General features: G+C 46.1%; 1 protein-coding gene across 9 annotated transcripts in view; it reads left to right on the top strand.

Moving 5' to 3' along the window:
- Positions 1–22,069, top strand: part of PACSIN3 (protein kinase C and casein kinase substrate in neurons 3) — a 93,462-nt gene extending 71,393 nt beyond the window's left edge. For 4 of the 9 annotated variants that reach the window (XM_066583353.1, XM_066583354.1, XM_066583355.1 and 1 more), the window contains 8 exons: positions 4,902–5,137; positions 9,118–9,273; positions 11,115–11,290; positions 12,392–12,512; positions 13,930–14,069; positions 14,493–14,555; positions 15,698–15,855; positions 20,985–22,069. In XM_066583353.1, coding sequence (XP_066439450.1) covers positions 4,902–5,137; positions 9,118–9,273; positions 11,115–11,290; positions 12,392–12,512; positions 13,930–14,069; positions 14,493–14,555; positions 15,698–15,855; positions 20,985–21,100 — 1,166 coding nt within the window. In that variant the 3' untranslated portion in view covers positions 21,101–22,069. The remainder of the gene's footprint in view (positions 1–4,901; positions 5,138–9,117; positions 9,274–11,114; positions 11,291–12,391; positions 12,513–13,929; positions 14,070–14,492; positions 14,556–15,697; positions 15,856–20,984) is intronic. The other 5 variants (XM_066583358.1, XM_066583359.1, XM_066583357.1 and 2 more) reach the window with 5 other exon arrangements.
- The last annotated feature ends 4,511 nt before the right edge of the window (positions 22,070–26,580 follow it).

Here is a 26,580-nt window from a genome sequence, read left to right on the forward strand (position 1 = left end):
CAGGGCGTTTTTTCTTAAATCTCAGCATTATGCTATTTTTCTGTTACTCCTGACCATGTATGGCTAGATTGACCATGCACGGCTAGATTGACCATGCACGGCTAGATTGACCATGCACGGCTAGATTGACCATGCACGGCTAGATTGACCATGCACGGCTAGATTGACCATGCACGGCTAGATTGACCATGCACGGCTAGTTGTTGAGTCACTTTGTCAATCTTCTATACAATCTGAAACTGTCAGCAATGTTTAGACAGTTTTACAAAGTGTAGGGAGACGCAAAGGGAATAAAACACAATTGTCAACATATTCGTACACTTCACATACGTTTCATACAAGAGGAGAGCGGACTTTGCCTTTGTATAGTTTCAATGTACATGAAGAAATGTTCAATAATACTTCACTATTATCCCAAATTAAATCCTTCCTACTACTTTTGCAAGCCTATGTTCACACTGGTGTTCAGAACATCCATAAGGGGTTCTGACTTCTATTATTGACAGAGAATATTGCAATCTGCAGTGCTTTTATTGCCATAAATACCTGGACCCCATTAAAGAGGTATTCCGCGCCAAGTTCCCAAATTTTTCATGTGCCAATATCAGACCATTAACCACAATCCTAGTTTACAGAAGGTAACAGGCTGTGAACACTCTAGCCAGGGGTGTAACTAAAGGCTCAGGGGCCCTGATGCAAAAGGTGAGCTGCCCCCCCCCCCTCTATCTGTACCCGTACCCATACCTAAACCATGCTGCACAGAGACATAACTTGAAGCTTCTGGGCCCCAATGCAAAACCTGTGTAAAAGGGCCCCCAAGCATAATGCTTTATTCATAGTACTGGTCTCCCTGTATGGAGAGGAGAGGCCTTATGGGCCCCCCAAGGCTCCTGGGCCCGGGTGCAACCGCATCCCCTGCACCCTCTATAGTTCCACCCCTGGCTCTAGCGACTGCTTATGAGCCATTCCGACAATGCAACACGGTGCCACATAATCCAGCACTACTACCTGCTCCTCCATGTGTAATGTCCTGTGCTCCCAAATGTGCCATCTTTACTCACCCTTCTAACACTGTTTTTACCACTTCTGTAATAACTTTCTGGTGCATTGATTGGTCTGTCAAGCGCGTGACGGTCATAAGAGACATGAACGATGCCAAATATGTAGCAGCCATGAAAGTTCAGATGGCGCTGTGCATTCAGCACCACTAGTCGGGGCCGGATGTAAGAGCTTACAGATGGAAGGAAACTAATTACATTGACAGAAACGCTGCTATCTCTATGCTGGTGGGTCACATGATGTGAACATGTGCTTATTAGTAGTTTTGGATGCTTATGTCACTAATTTGCCGCAGATTTTGTTGCATATTTCACCCCTTAAATTTTTTTTTTTCTTGAAGGGACTGTTCAGGCAGAATCTCACAAATGTGTAATTTAGTAGCTATAGGTGAAGATTACTTGCTATTTTATTTTCTAATATCTTGCTTCTTCGAGTTTTTTTAGAGTCTATCCATTGGGGCAGAGCCGTGATCTGTGACAGCGGTTAGACTATTGTAGTAGGCACTGTAGCCGGAGACACACCCCCTGTCATTGATTCAGACTGCTGCTCTGACCCTCCCCTTGCAGTTTTGCCTCCTCTGATTGGCTGCTGTGTATAACACATGTCACATGACCTCCAGGGAGTCAGTGCATGGAGAGCTGATTTTCCATTCCTGTAAAAGCACAATAAATATAAAGTCACACAAATTTATAAATCTGCAGTGGGAAAGATGATGATCAGGTAATTGCCACACATATACTGAAGGGTATAAGCATTAGCTGGAGCCTGGAGGGCTGTGTTAAATGTCAGGAAATCTTACCCTGTCATTAATCTCAATTGCTACTCCAATGACTCTTAATGACCTTAGAAAAATCTAAAGGTGGGAGCCAAGAAGGAAAATGTATACATGATGGTGACGGTGCCGAATGTGGAGTAGAGGAGTGCGGGCGCAATGTTCCCCATCGCATTAGTATACAAGTCCTAGAACCAACCAGTAGCTACAGGGCTAAAAATATCACTTCAATGCATATTAATTGCCACTAATTACCAATAAACATGGTCAACAAGGAATAACAAAGCTTGTAGAAGAACATTGTGTGTAATTAGACTGCAGCGACAATCTAGGCTATGAGGGAAGCTGCATTCTCTGGTTATAAGGTAACAAGCGCAGTGCCAGAACATACAACTAATTTGGCTCCAGAGGCAATCGGGCTTTTCTTACCAATGAAGCTTTGTAGATTTAGAAGGTGACCTGTGGCTATACTTATCTGTATGGGATTTGTGTCTACAAGGGCTGCCTTATTTTATTACTGTAATTGCTCCCTTTAGTAAGTAAGGCCTCCTGCCCACAGATGGATATGTGCTGCGGAATCCACAGTAAGTGTCTGCACTGTGGATCCACAGCAAATGCTGCCTATAGTATGGCAGCGTCCCGTAGGGTGACCCCAGACATATGGCATACGCTGAGGAGTGAGGGGGCAAGATTCTGGCTTGTCACAGCGGCACCTGCCACACTCCCTCCCGGAGGAACACTCGTAGCCAAGGCCAGGGGAGGGCTGGGTCTCTTCCTCACACCCCTGGCATGGGGATGCCCAATAAACAGGAAAACAGGTGCAGAGTTTGTCACTTGTGACGCCACCATTCGGGTCCATCCCCCTCTCCCCCCTCTCGGTATGAACATCAGCAGGGAAATAAATGAGCCACAAACAGTTCAAGAGTGCCTCAGGGCCCCAGGAATGGTCAAGGTCTGGAATAACTTTACTTAATGTAACTGCAGCAGAATACAAGGCACACTTTGAAGTAATCACAGTGCAGATAATCAATTGAACTTGGACAGTAGTACCTCTACATGGTGACTCAGACTTCATATCACCTGTGCGTGACAGAATTGGTGTACCTCTACGCAGTGATCCAGACTTCAGGTGGCCACCTAGGAAATATAAGTAGTAGACAGTACCTCTGCACTGGGCCTTGACGTGCACTCACTCATGACTGCTCTTGCTCTCGCTCTTTTCAGGTGGGACTCACTCTCTTTTAACAAGTATATTCACCATGGGAAACCCCCTCCTCCTCTTCCACACTTCACTACATGAGGGCTGAAGGTGCCCCTATGCAGCTGGACCTCCCAACTACCACTCCTGAAGGCATGGAACTCCCTTTCCTGCTCTCATGCACTCACATTTATAGCCTCTCTCATACCACGTGACAGGATAGAATTGATACTTTTGCAGACAGACAGCTCATACTTTGCAGACATTAACCCATCACATGCTGCAGCTGTGCAATACACCTAACACAATGACAAGACCATTTTGCACAGAGAATCCACATAAGACATACATGTATAACTTTATGGAGGGGGCCAGGAAAGCATGTACTGGGCCACTACAGCATGCTATGGGAAATAGATTCTTCCTGCACGCTTACGGAAACCAATTGAGATTTCCGCAAGCAGGGGAAAAAATCACACCATGCTCCATTTTCGTGCGGGACCCGCACGGACTGCTTTCATTGAAGTCAAAGGAAGCCGTCTGACCCGCGGCCATTCCGGGATCCCCACAGTTTCCATGTCATCGACTGTGTGGGAAAATCTGTACTGTGCATTTGCGACGCCTGGCCCATCTGCAGTACAGAAAAAGGAGAAAAATGCAGGTACGCATGTGTCACTTGTTGTGGTCAGGGCCGGATTCTGTGCGGGATTCCGCTGTTTTCTCTCCCTGTTATCATAAAAAAAATAAAAGTTTTACAGCATAGTCTATGTACCCAAAAAATGGCACCATCAAAAACTACAGTTCGCCACGCAAAAAACCAGCCCATATACGGCCGCGTCGACGGAAAAGTAAAAAAGAAATGGAGATGAAAATCCGCCAAAAATCGTTGCGTCCTTAAGCCCAAAATAGGCCATGTCCTTATGGGGTTAAAAAAAAAACAACTTGCCATTTAGGCCTTTTTGCCTTGATGAGGCCCAGGGTTCTGACCATCAAACCAGTTGCAACAAAATTTTGTATAACTTAAAAACTTCTGCATCAGGCCTGGACAAATCTTAGCAAGTCTGGGAACCAGTATCCACACCCTGTAGGCGTCGATGCCACTGGAGATTGATTTGAACACTAATTATGGACCCATTTACACGGGCCAGTTAATCAGCTGAATGACGGCTCGGCCTGTCTAAACACTCGGGAATGTTGTGAATGGAGGCGGGCGGACTGGAACGATCCCCATCCCGCGCCACCTCCATTCACTAGCTATGCTTGTTCCTGTGTAAAGGCACAGTAGTGATGATCACTGGGATCACCTGTCGGGCATCTGCGCCTGTCAAGTCGTCCTGTGTAAAAGGGCCCGAATATAGTCAAGCCCAACGGTGGGGTTGCTCGAGCTTGGCCACTTGTCAGTTTTATTTTGCTAAAATCCACAGCAAATGGGACAAAATGTGTTGGATGAGGGTTTTGTTGCCTATTGCCATGTAATGTAAGTAGCTTCTTGTAGCCGGTTCTGCTGACACACGAATGCAAAAGTACACACCGCCAGCTTTGATGGCTCCTGACGGGCATGAAATGCTCACGTCCGCTATCTCTTGGCGTCTCATCTAGACGCATTCATCATGGTAAGGTGCCATAATAGTTGCCCGGGTAAATTGTCCTAGCGCTGAGGACCTCTTAGACTAAATGGGCTATTACCAGATCAGGATGGACCTTTTTTAGATTGGGGCATTTTACGCCTTCTAATTGCTATACTAGTAATAGAAGTGAATGCAGTGTGCAAGTAGACATGTTTGACTGACAATCTGGAAGCCGTATGTGGATCCTCAGCATTACCAGCTCTTCACAATGTAATTAAGCGTTACTTTCTTTCATTGATGGCAGGTCCTCAGTACGGGACCCTGGAGAAGGCTTGGCAGGCCTTCCTCACCGCCGCAGATGCCCTCAGCGAGATTCACACGGAGCTGAAGAATCAGCTGTGGGATGAAGATAGCGGGAAGGTGCGAGACTGGCAGAAGGAAGCCTTTCACAAGCAGATGATCGGAGGGTTTCGAGAGACGAAGGAGGCAGAAGAGGGCTTCAGTAAGGCTCAGAAACCCTGGGTGAAGAAACTCAAAGATGTAAGTGCCATGCAGCCATGATTTGCTGGGGGGTGTAGTCCCATAGTTTTGCATTGGTACAGAAGGGTCTTAACCCTTTCCAATCCACTGTCTGACGTCTGAAGACATTCTGATTGAAAGCTGTACAGGTCTGATGTCGGAAGACGTCCAGCAGGGTATTCTTACTGTATATTCCTGGCCGCATTGTTGTCGGGGGGCCTCTCGAGCATCTTCCATACCGCAGTACTGGCTCTAGCCAGCAGATGGCGCGATTGTATAATGGCAGAAAGTAAAAAAAAAAAAAACCCTAGGAAACCCTGAATCCCAAATTGGATTGCAAAGGGTTAATAGTGTAGGAAGCGATGCATATGAGGGTTATCTGGAGTCTGTCCTTCATCCAACTCCGATAGGTAAGGCAAAATTGAAACCTTTTGGAAGAGATTTTTTTTTTTTTGAATGTACAGGACTAGTATCTCCCAACTACAGTGCCACATTTCCCTGCAGGCTGGAATGTGAAGTGCTGAGTTAGAAGCCCGCGATCCAGCGGTCATCTCTGCCTGTCTAAACGCTCTGAACGAGCGCCAATGACCTTAGCGGTGACATCTGCGCTTGTGCAGTCCTCTTTTAGATGACTCTTGTCACGCCTGAATGGGACATTAGTTTTAAGTTTAAGATTCAGTACACATAGGGGTTCCTTTGTCTCTTTTTTTGTTTTTTTTCCCATTTTTTGTTTGTTCTATTTGAGGCCCTTATAGTAAGTTCTTGAACAGTAAATCCTTTGTACGATGTATCGGCGTTGCTTTTAAAGACTTCCCCTTACTTTCATGGAAGTTTAGTCCTCTGAATACAATGCTTTGTGATGCGGAGAGCTTCCTGCTTTAAGGTAAATATTTATGGAAGTGTTGAGGGAAGTTGGAAGGAAGGCGAGAAGTTTATTACTGGCAGAAGAATCGGACCTAAATATATTACAAATAGATGATTTTATCAAGTAGTTCGGGACACACTTTAAAGAGGTATTCCCAACTCTGCTTTTCACTTCAGAGATGGGGACACTGCTGCTATAGTTCCTTAGCCGAAAACTACAGAACAGCCAAATGCCTCAACCAAGCGCTGATTGCACAACTCTCATTGAAATGAATGAGTGTTACAGAAATGGCGCAGCACGGCACGTGGTGTCTGTAGCTTATATTCACTTCAGTGAGGGCTGCGCACACAGTGCAGGGCTGAAGTACTGTCTGGCGGTCAGAAACTGAGGGCTTGGGGCTGTCTGCCTCAGCTATGAAAAGTTGAGATGGGAATACCAGTTGTAGTTCACATCAACTGGAGAAGCTTACAGCTGGTTCAAGTTGTTGGTTAAGTTTATATCCTAGAAAACACAAAAAAAACCAAAAACTTTAATTTATAAACTGGCAAATAAACCTTAAACGGCGAGATTCGAACACGAAAGAAAGAAGGAAGAGAAACTCCTAGCGGTGAATTATATAAAAGCTGACGCCATTGAGGTAAACAGTACTTGAAATTAAAAGGTCTGTATTCCGTGGAGTCTTGGAAACTTCGGCAAGGATACCGTTTTTTTGGGGGGAAACTTCGGCAAGGATACCGCTTTTTGGGGGGGAAACTTCGGCAAGGATACCGCTTTTTGGGGGGGAAACTTCGGCAAGGATACCGCTTTTTGGGGGGGAAACTTCGGCAAGGATACCGCTTTTTGGGGGGGAAACTTCGGCAAGGATACCGCTTTTTGGGGGGGAAACTTCGGCAAGGATACCGCTTTTTGGGGGGGAAACTTCGGCAAGGATACCGCTTTTTGGGGGGGAAACTTCGGCAAGGATACCGCTTTTTGGGGGGGAAACTTCGGCAAGGATACCGTTTTTTTGGGGGGGGAAACTTCGGCAAGGATACCGTGTTTTTTTTGGGAAACTTCGGCAAGGATACCGTGTTTTTTTTTGGAAACTTCGGCAAGGATACCGTGTTTTTTTTGGGAAACTTCGGCAATGATACCGGTGTTTTTGGGAAACTTCGGCAATGATACCGTGTTTTTTTTGGGAAACTTCGGCAATGATACCGGTTTTTTGGAAGCTTATCATGGCTATCTTTTAAGAGGTGCAAGGAGATCCTTCATCCCATTTGTCTCTTGTACTTTGAGCCTGTGGCCCCAGGAGGGACAGCAGCCCAATCTGCATTGACTAAACTGCGAATCACAGATCGTCTGTACGTACAAAGGGGGATATTGCAAAGATGGAGCAGGGGATTTCAGTAGAGACATCGATGAATTTAGAGGCTATGCGCCACACCTCTGACCAGAAGTGTAAGAAAAAGGGCAATCCGAGAACGTGCAGCGACATCCCTTCCTCTTGTCCGCTTCTCCATATACAGGAGTGACAGAGGGTAGCTGACCATGCCGTTTAGAGGGCATCCGGTACCATCAGAAAAGCCCCTTATAACCGGTTTCCGATACTCCACTGGCAATGTAGGTCTTATGGCTCATTGTGTGACTCCGATCCTATTGGTCTTCAGAGAATGTCATTTACGATTTATAAATAGTGGGATCTGTCAAATTAGGGTTAAAACCAACAGACCATGTAGACTTGATGGAGCTTGTCAAAGGTACAATGTGCTGTGCTGAGCAAAGCCATTCAAATTGGGTCTGTCCGCAAATTAAAGCCCGATGGCCGCTTTTTTTAATTTATTTTTTTATTTAGACGGATGGAAATCAGATGGTGAATTTTTGGGGGGTTTTTTCTTCAAATTTTCTAATGGCTTTTATTGACTGTAGACTTTTTTCCCCCTTAAATGCTATTGTGTGCATGACTATGGGGAGCAATAGTCTTGTTTGAGCTGCTCTTAACAGCATGACAGAGAAGGATTTAATCCTCTTATCATAGGAGACCTTTAAGACGTAAAGCTCCTTCATCATGAGATGGATACATTTCATAGTTTGTATATTAACTTCCAGCTGGTTTCCAGGTATGACTTTTACAAATTCCTGAAGAATGCCATCTAGTTAGTACAAAACGTTATATTGCATACGTATTACGATGTCACTCAACAGTTGTCGCCCCAGCATTACATGGGCATTGGCCCAGCCTAAAGATGCCCATATGGGCTGTTGCCCAACTTCCTAAAAGCCAAGATCTCGTGCTCTGCTCAGGCAGGCATTCTTATTTTAATAAGGTATGACTATACATATTCAACTGGACGGGAAAAGCTCAAAACAGAATGATGTAGGAGTAGACTCATTAATACTGGTGTGCCATTCCTATCATTTGCCAGCATTAATCTACCCTTAGTACACTGTATGCTAACTTCTCTAATATTGGCAAACTTTTCCCCAACTTTTTTTGTATGTGGCAGAGCAGCACTTGGGCTTCATAAATACAGCTTTCAGCCTGAACAGTTGAATACCTCAGATTGGCCGACTGATGTTCCCAAGCTGCTCACATGGATAATTTTAATATCAATATGGCAAAGCTTACTAGAGCGTCCGTAGCGGAGGAATGTCCGTCTAATATGGAAGGTCTGCAGTCTGTATAAACTCCACAGCTAATTAAGGATTTAGTGTCCTCGGCGTGGACTTCTTATTATGGCAACATTTCACAAAATATCTTCAGGGCAGGGGCGTAACTGTAGAGGGTGCAGGGGATGCGGTTGCCCCCGGGCCCAGGAGCCTTAGGGGGCCCATAAGGCCTCTCTTCTCCATATAGGGAGCCCAGTACTAGCAATAAAGCATTATAGTTGAGGGCGCTGTTACAGGCTTTACATTGGGGTCCAGACGCTTCAAGTTATGCCTCAGCATGGTTTAGGTATGGGTACAGATAACGATAGAGGGGGGGGGGGGGCAGATCACCTTTTGCATCAGGGCCCCTGAGCCTTTAGTTACGCCCCTGCTTCAGGGTGTGCTCGTACAACATGCAGTCCCCTTCCTCCCCCCATCCTCTCCAACACCATTCCTTAAAGTGATTCATTAATCAGTCATCTGGCATCTTGCATTCACCTTCTTACAGGTAGAGACGGCGAAAAAACGTTACCATGCAGCTCGTAAGGATGAACGGTCAGCCCAAGTACGAGAGGAACATTCAAAGGCTGACGCCTCCGTGTCACAAGAGCAGGTCCGAAAGCTACAGGAACGTGTGGAGAAAAGCACGCAGGAAGCCGAGAAGGTCAGATTCTCTTCTGAAATGGGTTGTGCATTTTGGGAATATGGTAACAAAGTAGCTGGATGACCTCCTATCTGCTGGTCAGGGTGAACTTTCTGCATGTTGTTCAGGTTGTAATAAAACATTGGTTAAAGGGCTTTTTCAACAAATACCTCAGCAGTGGTGGTGATGGGGGAGGGGGGGTAGAGTACATTAAAACGTATTCGCCTCGCAAGGAGCAAATAGCCCAACATTGGCTAGATGAAGCAGCCCCCACAGTAACCGATCAAGTGGTTACTGCCCTGGGAAAGGGGGCACCAATGCAACAAGGTCTGGGTGAGGTGGATGTTAACATTTGAACTGACTCCTCTGAACCGATTGGATATTGGTGATGAATGCAATACAGGTAGAATTAAGCGAGAACGCGATTAAGAGTGGACACAGAACAGGGTCCACAGATGACCTTGTCGCAGTAGCTAATAGTCCAACACTAATGACGGTGGGGGTCATATGTAAAATGTCACTTTATGACAGAACTGAGTTGGGAATGATTTATGTTCTTGGTTATTATACAAGATATTTGGCAACTTTATTATGTATCAGCCCAAGGGAGTACTATGGAAGGGAGGAAGAGGATCGACGTACCCACTATCAGGAACTCTTGTAATGGACCATCCAGGACAGTTTTGCAGAAAGGGAAGAATTGATAATTTCTGCAATTGATCATTTCATTACGTCATGAAAGGGAAAATAAAGGTGTGAGGGGATCGGGGGGGGGGGGGGGGGGGGGATAGAGTTGAAGTTGGTGAAAAATTGAGTAAAGGGCATTTAATAAAAAAAATAAACAAAAATGAGAGAGCTGGACAGCACTTGTTAGTAGTCAGTGGTGGAACGCAAATCTGGGGTAGTTCACGGTAGAAAGCACAGAGAGATTGTGGTAGTCACAGAAACGGGGAGACCCCGTCTCAAAATGGGGACATCAGATAAGAGCATGCATGGAGAAGAGCTAAGGCCCCAGAAGTAGTGCCAAGTAAAGGGAAAAGAGGATGACTCCTGCGCTCAGGGTGACATGTATAGTGCCAAATGTGACTGCCTAGGGATGGACACGTGTAGATGTGTGGACTGGTGAGGTCCGTAGGACGTTGTAGGAGCCCTCTGTGGGGAAATATTTATTAAACAGAACTCCAGTGGACAATGCAACATGTTTCGGAGGCGAGGCGCTCCTTTCTCAAGCACAAGATAACCAGGTCCGTGTCGATCCAGTGGGCTCTGTTACTTCCTACTACATCCTACGGACCTCACCAGTCCCTCTGCAGCCACATTTGGCACCATACGGGTCACCCTGAGTGCAGGAGTCGTCCCTTTTTTTTTTTCTCCTCTGCTTGGCATTTAATTTAAAAAAAAAGTATTCGCCTCCCTACTGCTGTGCTGCCCCGCTACCACCACCCCAGTCTTCTGTTTACTTTGGGCTACAGCACTCACTTGGTGATTTGCCTATGTGACTGTTGTAGCCAATAAAAGGTCCGTCGATGGCGTAAGTCATGTCCCATAAACCTGCTGGGGGCTTTAACATGTGCTTTTAATGGAGAGGCCCTGGTGACTTCACTTGTCACATGCTGTGGCACAAGAGTAGTGGTTCTGGTACCACGGTGATCATTTTTTAAATAGTTTGGGCACTGGGAAGGGAGGCCTACAATTATTTTCTTTTTACAAATTTAAGACCAAAATCTTAAAGGTCATCCAAACTTTTTAAAGGTCATCCAAAGAGGAACCCATTGTCTTTGAATTGCCTTGTGTAGATGTTATAGCTAAAGATATTCTAAAAATACAATTCTTCAATTTGGTTTGATTTTAATGTATCGCAGGAAAAATCCGCATACGAGAAGGCACTTGATGAACTGAATCGATACAACCCTCGCTACATGGAGGACATGGAACAGCAGTTCGAGAGCTGCCAGGAGGCAGAACAGAAACGCCTGCGCTTCTTTAAAGAAATGCTGCTGGATTTTCATAAGCACTTAGACCTCTCTAGCAAAGACAGGTAACGGCAGGCCGGGCAGGCCATCCTCCGGCAGGCCGGGCAGGCCATCCTCCGGCAGGCCGGGCAGGCCATCCTCCGGCAGGCCGGGCAGGCCATCCTCCGGCAGGCCGGGCAGGCCATCCTCCGGCAGGCCGGGCAGGCCATCCTCCGGCAGGCCGGGCAGGCCATCCTCCGGCAGGCCATCCTCCGGCAGGCCATCCTCCGGCAGGCCGGGCAGGCCATCCTCCGGCAGGCCGGGCAGGCCATCCTCCGGCAGGCCGGGCAGGCCATCCTCCGGCAGGCCGGGCAGGCCATCCTCCGGCAGGCCGGGCAGGCCATCCTCCGGCAGGCCGGGCAGGCCATCCTCCGGCAGGCCGGGCAGGCCATCCTCCGGCAGGCCGGGCAGGCCATCCTCCGGCAGGCCGGGCAGGCCATCCTCCGGCAGGCCGGGCAGGCCATCCTCCGGCAGGCCGGGCAGGCCATCCTCCGGCAGGCCGGGCAGGCCATCCTCCGGCAGGCCGGGCAGGCCATCACCACAATACATCTGACGCTGGATTACTTGCGCCAAACTTCTTGTGTGTCCTTGGACTCTGATCCTTGTTTTTTGACACTTCTTGGTAGAGATCTCAGCTTTGTCCCAACCCTTGCCCTGTATCGGTAATCTTACACTTCAAGTTCATTCTCACAGGGGTATGCAGTTTGTGATGTACTAAATGTTTTCACAGACTGAAGCTGTGCGTATTGCGGTTTGTTTTTTTTCGCGCAAGAAGCCCTCATTGCTTTCTTCTGCCTTCATACTTGAATAGGCAGTGAACATGTGTATTTACACAATCCCATCGACTTAAATAGGCCATTTCAGTGTGTAATATGAACCAAAATACGACATGCTGTGATTGATTATTTTTCTTGTGCATGTAAATGTATGTCTGAATTCTCCAATGCAGTTCCATGCGGTTTACGCTCTTTGTATAATGCATGTAACACAGAGCACAACTATGCTTGTGTAAATTAGGCCCTATAGGTTGTTGCATTGCTCTTCATTCAGGTCACATGCTCCGCTCTGGTGACCCTTAACAGCATTCGCCTGTGTAATTTATTTTTCTTTTTTATCCCCTTTTTCAGCGTCCATGCTTTGTACAAAGACCTGCATCAGGGTATCCAAGCAGCTGATGATCAGCAAGATCTGAAATGGTGGAAAAATACCCATGGGCCGGGCATGGCCATGAACTGGCCTCAGTTTGAGGTAACACTTGGAAAGGGAGTTTAAAGTAGCCATCCTCCTTATGCCTGTTTTAGATGGGTGTATGCTAGGCTTCCATAATTCATTGAAGTCAGGGTTTGGTTCCCTATATGTACTAGCCTGTTGCAGTTCAGCCTCCTTCACTTCAATAGAAGTGAGCTTTGATGTCACCACGTGGGCAGGTGTGGTGCTGCTTTTAGAAGAGGCAATGCAGGACTGAATGGTCATTGTGCCGGTGTTACTGACGCCTAAAGGCCCCTTTTAGACACAATTTTTGCTCAAAAATCGCTCAAAGCTGTCTTTTGAGCGATAATCATTGTCTAACTGCACTGCCATTGTGCAGTTTTTGGTAAGCCATCGCTGATCTTTTTTAGCATGCTGAAAGATCAGTGATCAGTTATCAGGAATTCACAGCGGGATACAGCTGATACCATTGTTTCAGCTGTATCCCGCTTCCTGAAGACAAGCTGGGTATGAAGAACAGAGCGGTCCAGCTGTGTTCTTCATTCCCTGCTCAGAGCGCTCGGCTGTATAACAGCTGGGCACTCCAAGCAGAGAACACCTGGATGTGGAAAACAAGCAGCCCCGCTTGTCTTCTGCATCCCCCGCTCGGCTGTATAACAGCTGGGCACTCCGAGCGGGGAACAGCTGGATGCAGAAGACAAATGGTCCCCCCCATGTTTTCTGCACCCCCGCTTGGAGCACAAGGTGATCGCTCAACGTTTGGGCGATCACCTTGAGCTGTATAAAGCACACAATGATTATCGCTCAAAAACCAGCCTTTACTCCATAGTTTAAAAAAAAAAAAGATCTCCTAATCAAATCAGTCTTATCAACTGCGGCGTTAATGGGTGGTCAGACGGATATTCTTTGGTCGGGGTCCTGTTTGTTTTTTGTTGCTAACTGTGGAAAGTGCTCCTTCCTGATCTCAAAAATAGTGGGTTTCAGTCCTCCTAGGATAAACATCCTCAGTTTCCTCCCATGCTTAAACTGGTGCTAGACCCTTTCTTAAAAGGAAGCTGAAGGCCTGTAAATAAGTCTTCAAACTTGCACATTAAAGAATTCCTTCATTTCCCGTGGAAACAGAAATTCCTTCAAGTTTGGAAGTATGAAAGCCCATTTCTTGACCTTAATAGTCTTTATATACACCATATTAAAACACACGTGGACCTGGGTGTCCTCACGTTCTGGCCATCTTGTTTTTGTAGGGTGGAGATCCCCACTGTCTGATATCAGTAGAGTGGTTACGTATTATAGCAGGCATCACTTCCACCCACATCAGTTGATATGTATGGATATTGGCTTGGTGTTGAGTGTGCAGCAGGTTCCTTACTGAATCGCTAGGAGTGTAGTAGATTCTGAGATCAGTGAGATGCTTTTTTTCAGCTATTTATGGAATCTGCCTTGTTTCTAAATACAGGACTGGTCTCCAGAGACTCAAAGGCCAATCACCAAGAAGGAACGGAGTGGTAAAAATGTAGAGGAAGTGACCCTCACTGGTATCGTACCGGCCAAGGATGGAGTTTCAGCAGGCACCCCCACCCAACAGCTGAACCGAGGGTGAGTCAGACTTTCCTTCGTGACCTACTGTCTACTTCAATCATGCTTGAGTCTATATTAATATAAACTACCCGCCGGAGGGAATAGAGAAAACATTTTGTGCTGGTCTTGAACCATCTCATGTGATTTATCAGTTTGCAGTAATGAAGACATATTTTTAGTCTCACTCAGTCCTGATTTTCATGCATTACATTAGTGTGGTTCTTCAGCTCTTGCAAAATTAGAAAGCCCAGCATGCCGAGACAGTCCATGGGTCTCATCATGCCTCATCAGCCGTGGACTGGCATATCGTGCTAGACGTTTTAGTTTTGCAACAGGCTGGGCAACTCTACATGATTCGATGACCAATTTGCCCTCCATATGATGTATGGACAAACCTAACCGGTTTAGTGTTGGTTCACAATCTCTTTGACATCCTCCCAGGTTTACCTATGGAGATGAAGACCAGGATTTCTATGCCACTTTAGCGGATAACCGACGTTCAGAGTCAGTACAGGCCCCACGTTGAGTTCCTTCAAAGACGTGATGCCCTTGTCTACTCTCCCCTTACTGTATATTCTCCTTCAATTGACGAGACTCTTGACTGTAGCTTATAGTGGTGATGGGGTTCTTTGCATAGATTCTTCATGGGCCTCTTCAATCAGAGACTCCTTTCTCCTTACAAATCTCTCTTCTGGGTGTTGCGTGGTGGATATATGTTCACATGTGAATTTATGGTGGTCAGCAAAACCTAATTTATGTATATTTGGTGTATACATTTTTGTGTTTTCATGTATTAAATCTGAATGAAGGGGGAATAAATTCCATTCGCTTTATTATATTCTTTTGTAGGTTTCTGTGCTTTACCCTGCAAAGAGCATTTCCACCAGAATTTACATTTAAGCAATACATTGGTAGAGGTAAAAGGTTTTCCAGGAAGTAACATTAATGACCTATGCTAGAAAACTATCCCTGGGATAGCTCATGAATGTAGCTCGGTTGGGAGTTCATCACTAGTGATCCATGTTGATCAGCTATTTGCAGAGACACTGTGCTCATGCACAAAGCCAATTTTTGCAGGAAGCTGATGGCCGCGGTCCCAGTGTAGTGGCCAGGCTTGGTATTGCAGCCGTTTGAAATGAATGGGAACTTGGCGGCAATACCAAGACAGGCCACTGCAATGAGAATGAAGCTGTTTGCTTCCTGCAGAATTCAGCTCAGTGCATGAGCCCAGAAACGGCTTGATTGGCTGGGATCCCTCTTGGTTGACCCCTGCCAATCTGCTATTGTAAACTACTCATAACCTATCCTGGAGGATAGGCCATCAACTGGACACCTCCTTTAAGAAATGACAGCCTTACACGGCAGTTGTCATTTCATTTATCCTGCAGAGAAGTCAGGTGACGTAGGAAGACCACCATGTTGTTGTCACTTTGTTGTAATGCGTTAGGTGGGATCTGTGACAAGTCCACAAGTGATACATGCTGATTTCCCCCCCCCCCCCCACCTACCTCCCCCCATGGATTCACAGCAAAATCCTTGGTGGAAATGTGCTTGACCCTTGCCTTTAGGGTGGAACTGCTCTTTAACGATCCCACTTTGTGGTTTTCATCAATGGTAACTTTTTTTAACCTGTGTGGTTTTTGCAGCACTGTGAAGGACGATGGCTCGGACTGGTCGGAAGACGAAAGTCCTAAAAAGTCACTGGACAGTAATGGCCGAGAGGTATCTCAGGTAGAGGGCGTGCGTGTGCGAGCTCTTTATGATTACACTGGACAAGAGTCTGACGAGCTGAGCTTTTCAGCAGGTATACGCCACTAACCTTCCCTTAACTCCCTTCCCCATTTTCCTATCCACAGGCACGTCCCCCACTCCCATACCTTCCATCTTCCATCCCTCGTCAGGCCTAGTGCATGATTCCTGCAGAGCACGCAGGCTGGCATCTATGCATGATGCACGCATCTTGCTACCACATTCTCTACCCACCCAATCACCCACCGTTAACACAGCACTAATTACAAAACTAACTTCAACACGGGCCCAAGGGAGTTTAAGCCTTGGTAAAAAACCAACACAATGCCGGAACTGGATGTAGGCCGGAGTACTGGTGATCCAACATTTGTGGAGCAGCGAATGTGATGAATATGGGTATCTTTAAGGAGTTTGTATCCTCTTTAAGGGAAGCTCCATCCTTCTGGAGCTATAATGTAAGCGTTCCTAAAACTATGGGAGTGTCCCACATATCTAAGTGCATTTCCTGTAATACATCCTTGCACAGGTACAACACCCTCAGGGAATCGGTGATGGCCACCAGGGTATCTCGTCTGACATCTGCCGTTTCTGGTTACATTTCCTCTTTTTTTCTGCCGCTTTACTTACAGAAGAACTGCTTGGCAGCAGATAAAGGGTGTCTGAAATTCTATAACGTAGATTAGTTTGTAATTTGTATTTGTATAGGGCTTTTATGTGAAATATAGATAAAGGATAGAATGTAACTGTAGCCCTTATTATTCTTGATGTACCCGGTAAAGAAATAAAGCAGCCATATTTAAATATGCCCATACACATTGATGTATGTTTATGGGGCCGGCTGACAATCTGATTATTGGGGGAGAGTCAAGTCAGTCCCATACACGAGTTGGGGGAAAAAAAGCCGAAACCTGCTGCATTTCAGAGGCATCTTGGAGATGCCAATTTCCACACCTCAATGAAAACATATGCTTGCCAAACTGTACGTAGGGAAGTGGTCAATAGTTTGTTTCTACTGCAGCAAAAATGACATTACTTTGTTCTGTAGGTCAGTACAATTGCTTATGTATACATATATTTATTTCCCGTATTACTTTTACAATATAAACTATCTGGGGAAAAAAAAATTTCTGCCGCCATAACTTTTACTTTTTCTGATGACCTAGTTGTATAAAGGCTCATTTTTTGCCGAGCTTCTTGTAGTTTTCAATTAGTACAATTTTGGAGAACATAACTTTTTTTTGATCACTTTTTATTTATTTTTTTTCTTGGAGACTGGGAGACCAATTTTGTCTTTCTTTTTTTTTTTTTCCCCTGAAGTCCACAGTGTTGGGTAAATGCATTAAGGCCCAGTTAGACGCAATGATTATCGCTCAAAAGCAATCTTTGAGCCATAATCGTTGTGTGCATTTACATGGCAGGATCGCTCAAACGGCAGTTTGAGTGTCCGTTTTGAGCATTTAGGGTGCATTCCCACGAACGTATATCGGCTCGGTATGTACGCCGAGCCGATATGTTGTCCTCGTGTGCAGGGGGGGGGGGGGGGGATGGAAGAGCCAGGAGCAGGAACTGAGCTCCCGCCCCCTCTCTGCCTCCTTTCCGCCCCTCTGCACTATTTGCAATGGGGAGAGGCGGGGCTAATTCTCAGAATTTAGCCCCGCCCTGCCCCACCTTTTTTCATTGCAAATAGTGCAGAGGGGCGGAGAGAAGGCGTGGAGGGGGCGGGAGCTAAGTTCCTGACCTGGCCCTTCCATCCTTAAATCCCTGCATAAACTGCCAGTATGTGTGATAAATGCTGCTAGATAAACGGAGCCTGACGTAAGCATAGCAGGATGAACTACATGAGGCTCTGTGCTAAAAGACCAGCTCACCAGAACGATGACGTCATCACTATAGCTCCGATACCCCAGATGACGCCATAGTTCTGGTGAGATGTTGGAGGAGCAGGTCTTTTAGCACAGAGCCTCATGTAGTCCGTCCTGCTATGCTTATATCGGGCTCTGTTTATTTGGCAGCATTTATCACACATATGCTGGCACCATTTGCAGTTTATGCGGGGATTTAATCACTCGCTGAATCTTCATTATATAGCAGCGTATTGCTACGTAGTAGCGCGCACCATTTGCAGCCAGTGTTGTGACCTGGATATTAATGCATATATTACACTAATTCACACTATATTAAGACTCTGGTCATTTTAATTCATCGCTAGTCTAATATATTTTATTACATATCAATAAAACTTACTTTCTAAGGGGACCCAACTGTGGGATTCAGCTTATGCAAAGGCACTGGTGGGATTGGTTACTTTGATAGAGCAGACTTTTTACGGACGCAGCGATAGCTCTTCTGTGATGACCTGAATGTATATCATTCCCTGGGATAACCAGGTCAGCTGAATTATTTATAATGGGTGACTCCTCACAAGGTCCCTCGCACATATAGACCCTTGGGACTAGATCAGATTAATGTGACTATCTCCTGTAGCATAGTACGTCTGTGTAAGTTTGATATGTTCAGTAATGTAACGTTGTAGTTTCTTCTGGGGTGATGGAGACACAAGGTAAGAGATACAATGTTCATATGTCAGACCCGTCAAAATGAACCTACCTGCTGAAGACAGGCTGACTTCTTCCTTCTTAGGGCCATTTTATTTTACAGTGCTTTATTATCCAGGAATGCAGAGTACAATGCGGATGAAATGGTAGACCTAAGGGGTCTACAGAAGGAGAAAAATGCAGTTTATATTCTTTTTCCTTCTGGAAGCCCGTAGACTTCAATGGGCACAGTGCAATGCTTGGTTCCATTGCAGCAGAAGCTTGTTAAACTGGCTGGATTCCTGGATAATCCCAATGGGAGGGGGTGTCGGAAGCCATTGTGGGCAAGGCTCCAGCAAACCCTTGGTTTACTACTAGAGATGAGAGTATACTCGCTAAGGCACATTACTCGAGCGAGTAGTGCCTTAGCCGAGTATCTTCCTGCTTGTCTCTAAAGATTCGGGGGGCAGGGAGCAGCGGGGGAGAGTGGGGAGGCGAGATCTCTCTCTCCCTCGCTCCCCACCACAACTCACCTGTCACCGGCGCCGGCCCCCGAATCTTTAGAGACGAGCGGGGAGATACTCGGCTAAGGCACTACTCGCTCGAATAATGTGCCTTAGCGAGTATACTCGCTCATCTCTATTTACTACTTCTTGTTCACCTCAACAATCCCATCTCATGCTAAGAATAATCAAAGCCTTTTAAGCAGGCTGATGAGGCAAACGACCGTTTGTTCCTGATCATCGGCCCGTGAACACGTGTTTGCATTCAGCAAACAACTGACTGTTCACATTGTTTATGCAGGCAAGAAAAAAAAGCTTCTTTGACGGCACATCTATGTAAATGGGATGTGCTACCAACCAGTGCAAACTGGGGGCGAATGGTTGTATGAACATTCATTCATTCCCATACCAGCCGCTTCTAGCAGTTTTGCTGCAGGACACGGACAGCTCTTTACATGGCGCAGTGCCATGGGTTGGTATTGCAGGCTGAGGCCCATTCACTTCAATAGGACTTGGCCTGCCATGCCAACCTGGGCCACTGTGCGGTGTAAGGAGCTTCCTGTAGCAAAACGACTAGAAGTGGGCCGACCTCTTTTTAGAGGTTGTCTGGGCATATTTCAACTGACCCTAGTTATCAGTAGTTGGACAGGGGTCTGCTCCTCAGCCCAACGGCCCACTGTACTGGAAAGCAGTCCAGACGGTATTCTAATGGATGGGAGTCTCGAGCGGCGGACCCCCATCCTCCAACTACTGATGACCTATCCAGGTTTAGTTAGCAGAAAATCTACCTGTGAAAAACCACCCTAGAGCTGGTAACACACCAGCATATTATGGCAGCGTTGGAGACCATAATGCAGACTTCTACCAGCCTGACTGCAGGTCTTCTTACCTGTTCTTTCAGCATCATACGGTAGATGCCTATGATTAAGGATGAGCGAGTATACTCGCTAAGGCACTACTCGTTCGAGTAATGTACCTTAGACGAGTATCTCCCTGCTCGTCCTTAAAGATTTGGGCGCCGCCGCGGGGCGGGGAGCTGCGGGGTAGAGCAGGGAGGAACGGAGGGGAGATCTCTCTCTCTCCCTCTCTCCCGCCCGCTCTCCCCTGCTCCCCGCCGCAACTCACCTGTCAGCTGCGGCGGCCCCCGAATCTTTAAGGACGAGCAGGGAGATACTTGGCTAAGGCACATTACTCGAGCAAGTAGTGCCTTAGCGAGTATACTCGCTCATCCTTACCTATGATGCTTGGAGTCTAGGTTGGAAGACTACAGTCAGTGTGGGACGCTCGAACTTATTACAGACTCCTAAATCATTATACGCTAGTATGTCACCAGCCTTAAGCTAGTTTTTAAGATCTCTGTTGTGACTTTTGCTTATAAAGGAAGCAGTAATGCTCCACCAGATCCTTTGTACAACGGACTTCAATGGTGCCCAGTGGACACCAGTAAAGGCCCATTTACAAGCATATACGAGCTATTGTTTTGCCTAAACTGCTAATGGACACTTATGTTCATTAGTAGCTTATCGCCTTCATTTGCATGTAAATGAGCCTCCGGGACCTGTAAGCAAAGAACAGCAGGTGGTCTGTTCTCTGCATTCAGCTCCTTTTTGTTCTGCTGTGGGGCTGCAAGCTGAAAACCATGTAGTCAGCGCTCCCGTGGAGAATTCGGCACCATCGACAGCAAACGCAGCACGCGGTCTGTTTTATCTTCTCTACAGCTGAACAATCAATGGATTTTATGCTCGCCTAAAAATCATAGTTCAGCCAAAGAGTGAAAGATGGGAGCATTTACACACAGTGATTATCGCTCAAAAGATGGCTTTTGAGTGAATTTCGAACGGTAATTGTTGCATGTAAATGGGCCCTAACTTAAGAGTGGCAATCATAGGGCTTCTGCTGTTTTATCCTTTTTGTTATGCATTTAATGTTCTAAAGGTGGTAATGAAGTATCCTACAGTGAGGTCCTGAGGACCGGGGTTATGTATGAATCCTCGTATGTATATACATTTTTATTTATTAGTCTTGTTCAAGTCTTTTTTAATATTTGGGAACCAGTCCATGTTATCCTTCACATTGATCTTTTTGGTTACGGTATTATGTTGCTGCCATCATGTAATAGGTTACAACTCAATGTATTTATTCTACAGGGGAAGAGCTCATAAAGCTGGGTCCTGAAGATGAGCAGGGCTGGTGTCGAGGACGTCTCACCTCTGGGAAAATTGGACTTTATCCGGCGAACTACGTGGAGGATGCTGCGTCCTGAGTGTCGACCAAGCCTTGAGCGTCCTCCGAGCTGTGTGTGCGCGTGTGTGTCCTGGGTCCTCGTAAGGACTGAGGGCAAACCTATGAACATTGGATACTTCTAGTGAATCCACTGCTGCTTTTACCATATTATTTTAGACATGCAGTTATATATGTACATTTTTTTTTTTCTTAATAAAAAGTACCCCAAAAATATTATGCCTGGCTGCGCTCCGGCGGCATTGTGAACCAAGGATGTGCATTGTATAGTTTTTTTTGTTGCAGAGAGTGCAGGTGAGCTAGCTTGAATTGCCTAAATGTATATAGCAAGAGTCACACACACAAGTGCTTCCTCTAAATAACCCACTTATGGTTGTCCACTATGGTGTAGGGTCAGAGAAAGTTGTATGAGTTGGCCCTCGGGATTGGCCAGCTCGGCCTTGGCTTACATACAACTCCCTTCAGAAGCCAAATGTCCATTGATTTACTGCAGATGGCCATATTGACAGCCTTGAGTGATCTATATAGACTTTTTTTTTATTTTCCTGCCCACATTTGCACAGAAGAGATACCAGCCGCCCTCTTACGGCGGATGGTGTTTTTTCAAAAAGTTCTATTAACACCTTGATGTCCAAGGGTTTGCATCACCTAGCTATGTGTCCTGGCCCCTGGCTGGTGAATGATTGGGGTATGTTGTTCTGCTGGACACACTTTGGGATGTTTGATACTTAACGTTCAGGATTGAGTTGAGATGATGCTATAGGTGGAGCTCGCTCCCTGTATTTCTTGTCCCCTGCTCAGTCTGTGCTAGAATATTTCACCTTTTTATAGTCAGATTGTGACGCCGACCGGTTCAGCATGAGACTTTTAAAGCACTTCGGACAGATAAGAGAGTTCCAAAACTTTTGTGCCATCTCATCATGCAAGTGACCTTATTGTGAACAATGTATTTTCTATTTAAATGATGATAATAAAATTCACGTGGTTTTTACCCAATGTGTGTGGTGGTCTTGGATCGCTGACGGAACGTGGCTTTCACAACTACGACTGCTTTATATTTTATTCCATCGTGGGAGCAGGAACACTGAATCGTTAGCCATCCCGTTGACTAGAATGGGATCCATCTGCCTTCTTAACATTTGCAATCCAATTTTGGGTTCAGGGTTTCCTAGGGGGGGCTTTCTCTTTCTGCCATTTTACAATGGCGCCATCTGCTGGCTAGAGTCAGTACTGCAGTATGTGACAGTAATATACAGTAAGAATCCCCTGCCGGACATCTTCCGACATCAGAGCTGTATAGGCCTTAGTCAGAATGTTGGAAGATGACAGTGGCTTGGAAAGGGTTAATGCTGTTCAGAATGCTGTGCTATTGTCTGGGGTCTTGTGTGGCATCTTTGGTGGAGGCTTCGCAGACTCTTAAAAGGATGTGAATGTGGACTTAAATCAAAGAAATTTATGTATAATTGGTAAATTCTCTTTTTAGCAGCAGCTTGGTTATGGCTCTGTCCACATCAGAGGTATAGGCTGGCTCAATGTAAGAAATTTTTTTTTTTTTTTAAAGGGCTTGTAGTGGAATAATTTTTTTTTTTTTTTTATCGGATTGGGGTGGCTTTTGCTGCTGAGACCCCCACGATCACAGCGGCTTGTCTGCCTTTCCTCACTGTGGGCACTTGGCAGTGAGGAAGAGATTAAATGGAGCTGCAGTCATACATGGGCAGTGCCCCTCCATTCATTTTCAGTGGCACTGCTGGAGATAGAAATGGCCGAGTAAAAGCACTACACGATCAGCCCCATTGAAATACATGGAGTGGCACTGCTCCATTACTGTGGGTGGGTGCCAGAAGCCAACAGAGTCAAGGAAAGGGTGGCATGGTACCCCGCTGATCGAACTGCTCACGGATCCCATAGATAGGTGACAAGTCTATTCCGGTACAACCCCTTTAACTGTGCCTAGCAGAATAAAACCTGATGGGCGGCTATAAAGTATGTCCATGCATACCAGCCCTGTGTATGTAACCAATCACATTTTGGCATACACTGTCTGCATGAGGACCTATCAGCCCATCAGAGAAGAATTCCAGCATGTACTCATGTGCTTGGAGGTATAAACTGATATGTGAACAGTCTAACCTTTTTCTATAGCAGTACCCTATTCTCTACAGATACAGACTTGACTCTTGCCCCTCTCCCTTCTTGGGGGGGCTCAGTCTTATTTCCAAGTCTTGGGTATCAACATACTTTAGGGCCAACTTAGTAGCAAGTTGAAAACCACACTGGTGCATATACACCAATCAGGCTTCACCAAAATTGTGACTTTGTGACCACTTATATCGGCACTCGTTACACTTTCAAGATGTGGCTAGTGCCATATGCGGTGTGCCCGGATTAACGGAAATGGCTAGAAGCTGGTGTAAATTATCGCTCCAACCTCCATCTGCTCCCAGACGGCAATTTTCCCCAGCTGGCGCATGCAGGTTGTACTTTTTAATACGGTATTTTACACCGGCGCAACGTTTGCTTACACTGATGTATGAAGTGACTGTCCATGTAAATACACCCCTGCGAGGGGGTAGAGCATGGGACCAAATATTTACAATCTTGAACAGAGTACAAATTCCACTCCTGTTCTTCTATAGTCTCCAAGGCTGCAGAGCTCCCTCCCAGCCACCGGGTGCGCTGTAGTTTTTACAGATGTATATTGTACTTCGTGTCTCGGTATGGCTTTAACATGCGAAATGACAGCTTTGCCTGAGAAGTTGACTAAAAAGTGACAAATGAAAGATCTGATCATTGTGGGGTTTAAATCACCTGCATGGTTTGCAATGATAGAAATAAGGAGAAGGTCCATAGGAACCGTTTGCTACTTGGTTGATGCCAGCTAGCGGTACAGCGAGGTTATAGGCCTCCAGAGGACTGGCTAAAGAACCGAGGAACCAATCCCAGTGAAGAACATTAGAGAGCAGGTATATTTTCCACTCTCTGAAACCTGAAGATGTGGGTAATGCAGTATCTGAGGATGAAGGAGGGAGCGACGTGACTTGTGCCAGGTCCGTAGGCTGTAACACAACAGTAGGCTGCTCGTAATCTGCTCAGACGCATGCTACAAGTAGGGCAAGCAAAGATTACAAAAGCATTCTTGATCCAAATACGTATTTAACATGCTTGTCTACAATCCTTTTTATTAGTGCAATGGAGCTACTGCATTCAGAACTGTCATTTAAAGGGCACTTCTCATCTTAAAGAGCCACTCCATGGATTTTTTTTTCCCGTCGTGTAGTTATCCCTCTGTATATATGAGCCAGCATGACATTGGTTAGTTATTCCTGTCCTTTTTAAACTCCCGGCCGCCTTCTTCTTTTTCCTCCCAGATGTGATCTCAATTTTGATAAACTTTGATCTACTTGAGGTTATGATGTCTGAAACTAGTTAATTTCTCAGTCTGTAATGCAGTTGCATGAATGCTACCACAGAAACTACCTAGGGAGGACACAAACACATCTAACAGTTATATTAGAGGAGATCACGGCTCATCCTCCTGAATGTGTACTTATGGGCTTTACCATCTATAGTAACCTAAGTAATCTAATGCTCGTTAAAAGGGTTTCTGGGACATAAACAGGTAAATGGGTTTAAAGTGAATGAAAATTGCCAACCATAGCTGCTCCTTGTCCAGCACTGCAGCTCTGGTGCCTGCCGCACGGAACCGGGAAGAAGCTGCGGGCGGTCATGTGTATTTTATTTTGACTGCTCAGCTACTTACAGGTTTCAGAGGTGAGTCTTCTATGGCCGCTGAAGCCTGTGAGTGGCCGGGCGGTCACGTGTACTATGAACAGCATGTGACCGTCCGCTGCTGGTTCCGTGTGCTGGGCATCGGGGTTGCAGTGCTGGACAAAGAGTGACCGGATAGGGGACTAGTCATTTTTTTAAAATTTAGTTTATTTGAAGCTCCCCCTACCTCCCAGCCAAGCAGTTGCTCTCTCTTATGGCAAGAGCACGGCCCTTCTGTTTGGCTTGCAGGATTAAAGGGGTCATCTTGGGGATTATATATTGGGGTCTGTTCACATTGGTATCGGATTCTCTTTAGAACCTCTTGTCGCTGAATTCCGTTAAACTATACCCACAAAATGTTCTAGTGAATGTGGTCCACTGGGGGGCGCTGGTGGCCGTCGTATGGCGGATCTAGCAATGTGGTTTCTGGAATACGAAGCTAGAAATGCTGATACCAGCGTGAGTCGCGCCTTAGTCACACGAACGCATTGGCGCTGCGTATTACGTGTGCAACATTTGCGTGCGTGATGCACGGTAAATAGAACCCACTGATTTCAAACTGTGCGTTTCCTGCATGCAACAGAATACAACGGGTCTGACTGTTCTGCATCTGCAAAACGCGCTCCTGCGAATGAGGAGAGGAATACATTGCGTTCTATTCTGTTTAGCGTGTGTATATTTTATACGCACAAATATGGTCATGTGAAGGAGTTTTTAGCAGACTTCTCATAAACATGACATTGGCACAATTTTGTGCCCATATTATGGACGAATGCCCTGGCCTGACTGCGGGTCTGAACTCGTGGCATCCTTGCGCTCCGATAAGTATCCTGCCCCGAAGTGCCAGCATCCTATGGCAGCACAGACCCGCAGTTGCACCAAAGTACCCAACTGTAATATGGGAAATGCGCTGGTGAGTTCGATATCTGTCCGAGAAAAGTGAAACAATATCACGCTCTTAGGCTGCGGTCACACGGGACGGAATTTCAGCATGTCAAATATTTTCTCGTTTCCGCAGCGGTGTCTCTCCTCTCTATAGGGAGAGAAAGCTGCAGCAGAATGCTGATGGCGAAACTACTTCAAAATGCGCGGGTTTTGAAGCTGCACTTTTCCAGCGGAATTCTCGCGGTTTTTCGGTTCGGCCATTGCGCGAGAATTCTGCTGGAAAAGCGCAGCATCAAAACCCGCGCGTTTTTAAGCGGTTTGGCCATCGGCATTCAACTGCAGCTTTCTCTCCCCATAGAGAAGAGAGGCAGCTGTGGAAACGAGAAAATATTTGACATGCTGCAGAATTAACCCCCCCCCCCACACACACACACTCCCGCATGTCTGTTTTTGCTCGGCTTGGCCGCAGAATGTCGATGAGATTTTTGCAAAATCTTGACCACTTTGCTGGCCAATCCTGTGATGAGGAGCCGCGGGCGAAATGGCCGTGCAGACGTTCCATCCCGTGTGAACCCAGCCTTAAATTTGTGATGCGTTTTGCGAGAAAAACATTCTCCTCTCTGCAACATGTGATTTTTCACGCACATTTGTTAGACGTGCAGAATCCTGTTACTTCAATAGGAAAAATCACAAATGCAAGACAATCGCATCTACATGCAAGTGCGACGCAATTATTGTTTTATTTTATAGCCCATGAGTAATAATGAGCGATTCTTCAATAGAACTGCCCAAAAATAGGACGTGCAGCGAATTTTCTGTCTTGTTTTATTGGTCCGAGAGAAGAATTTA

Source organism: Eleutherodactylus coqui, chromosome 11, assembly GCF_035609145.1.
Source record: "Eleutherodactylus coqui strain aEleCoq1 chromosome 11, aEleCoq1.hap1, whole genome shotgun sequence".
In the NCBI taxonomy this organism is placed as follows: Eukaryota; Metazoa; Chordata; class Amphibia; order Anura; family Eleutherodactylidae; genus Eleutherodactylus; species Eleutherodactylus coqui.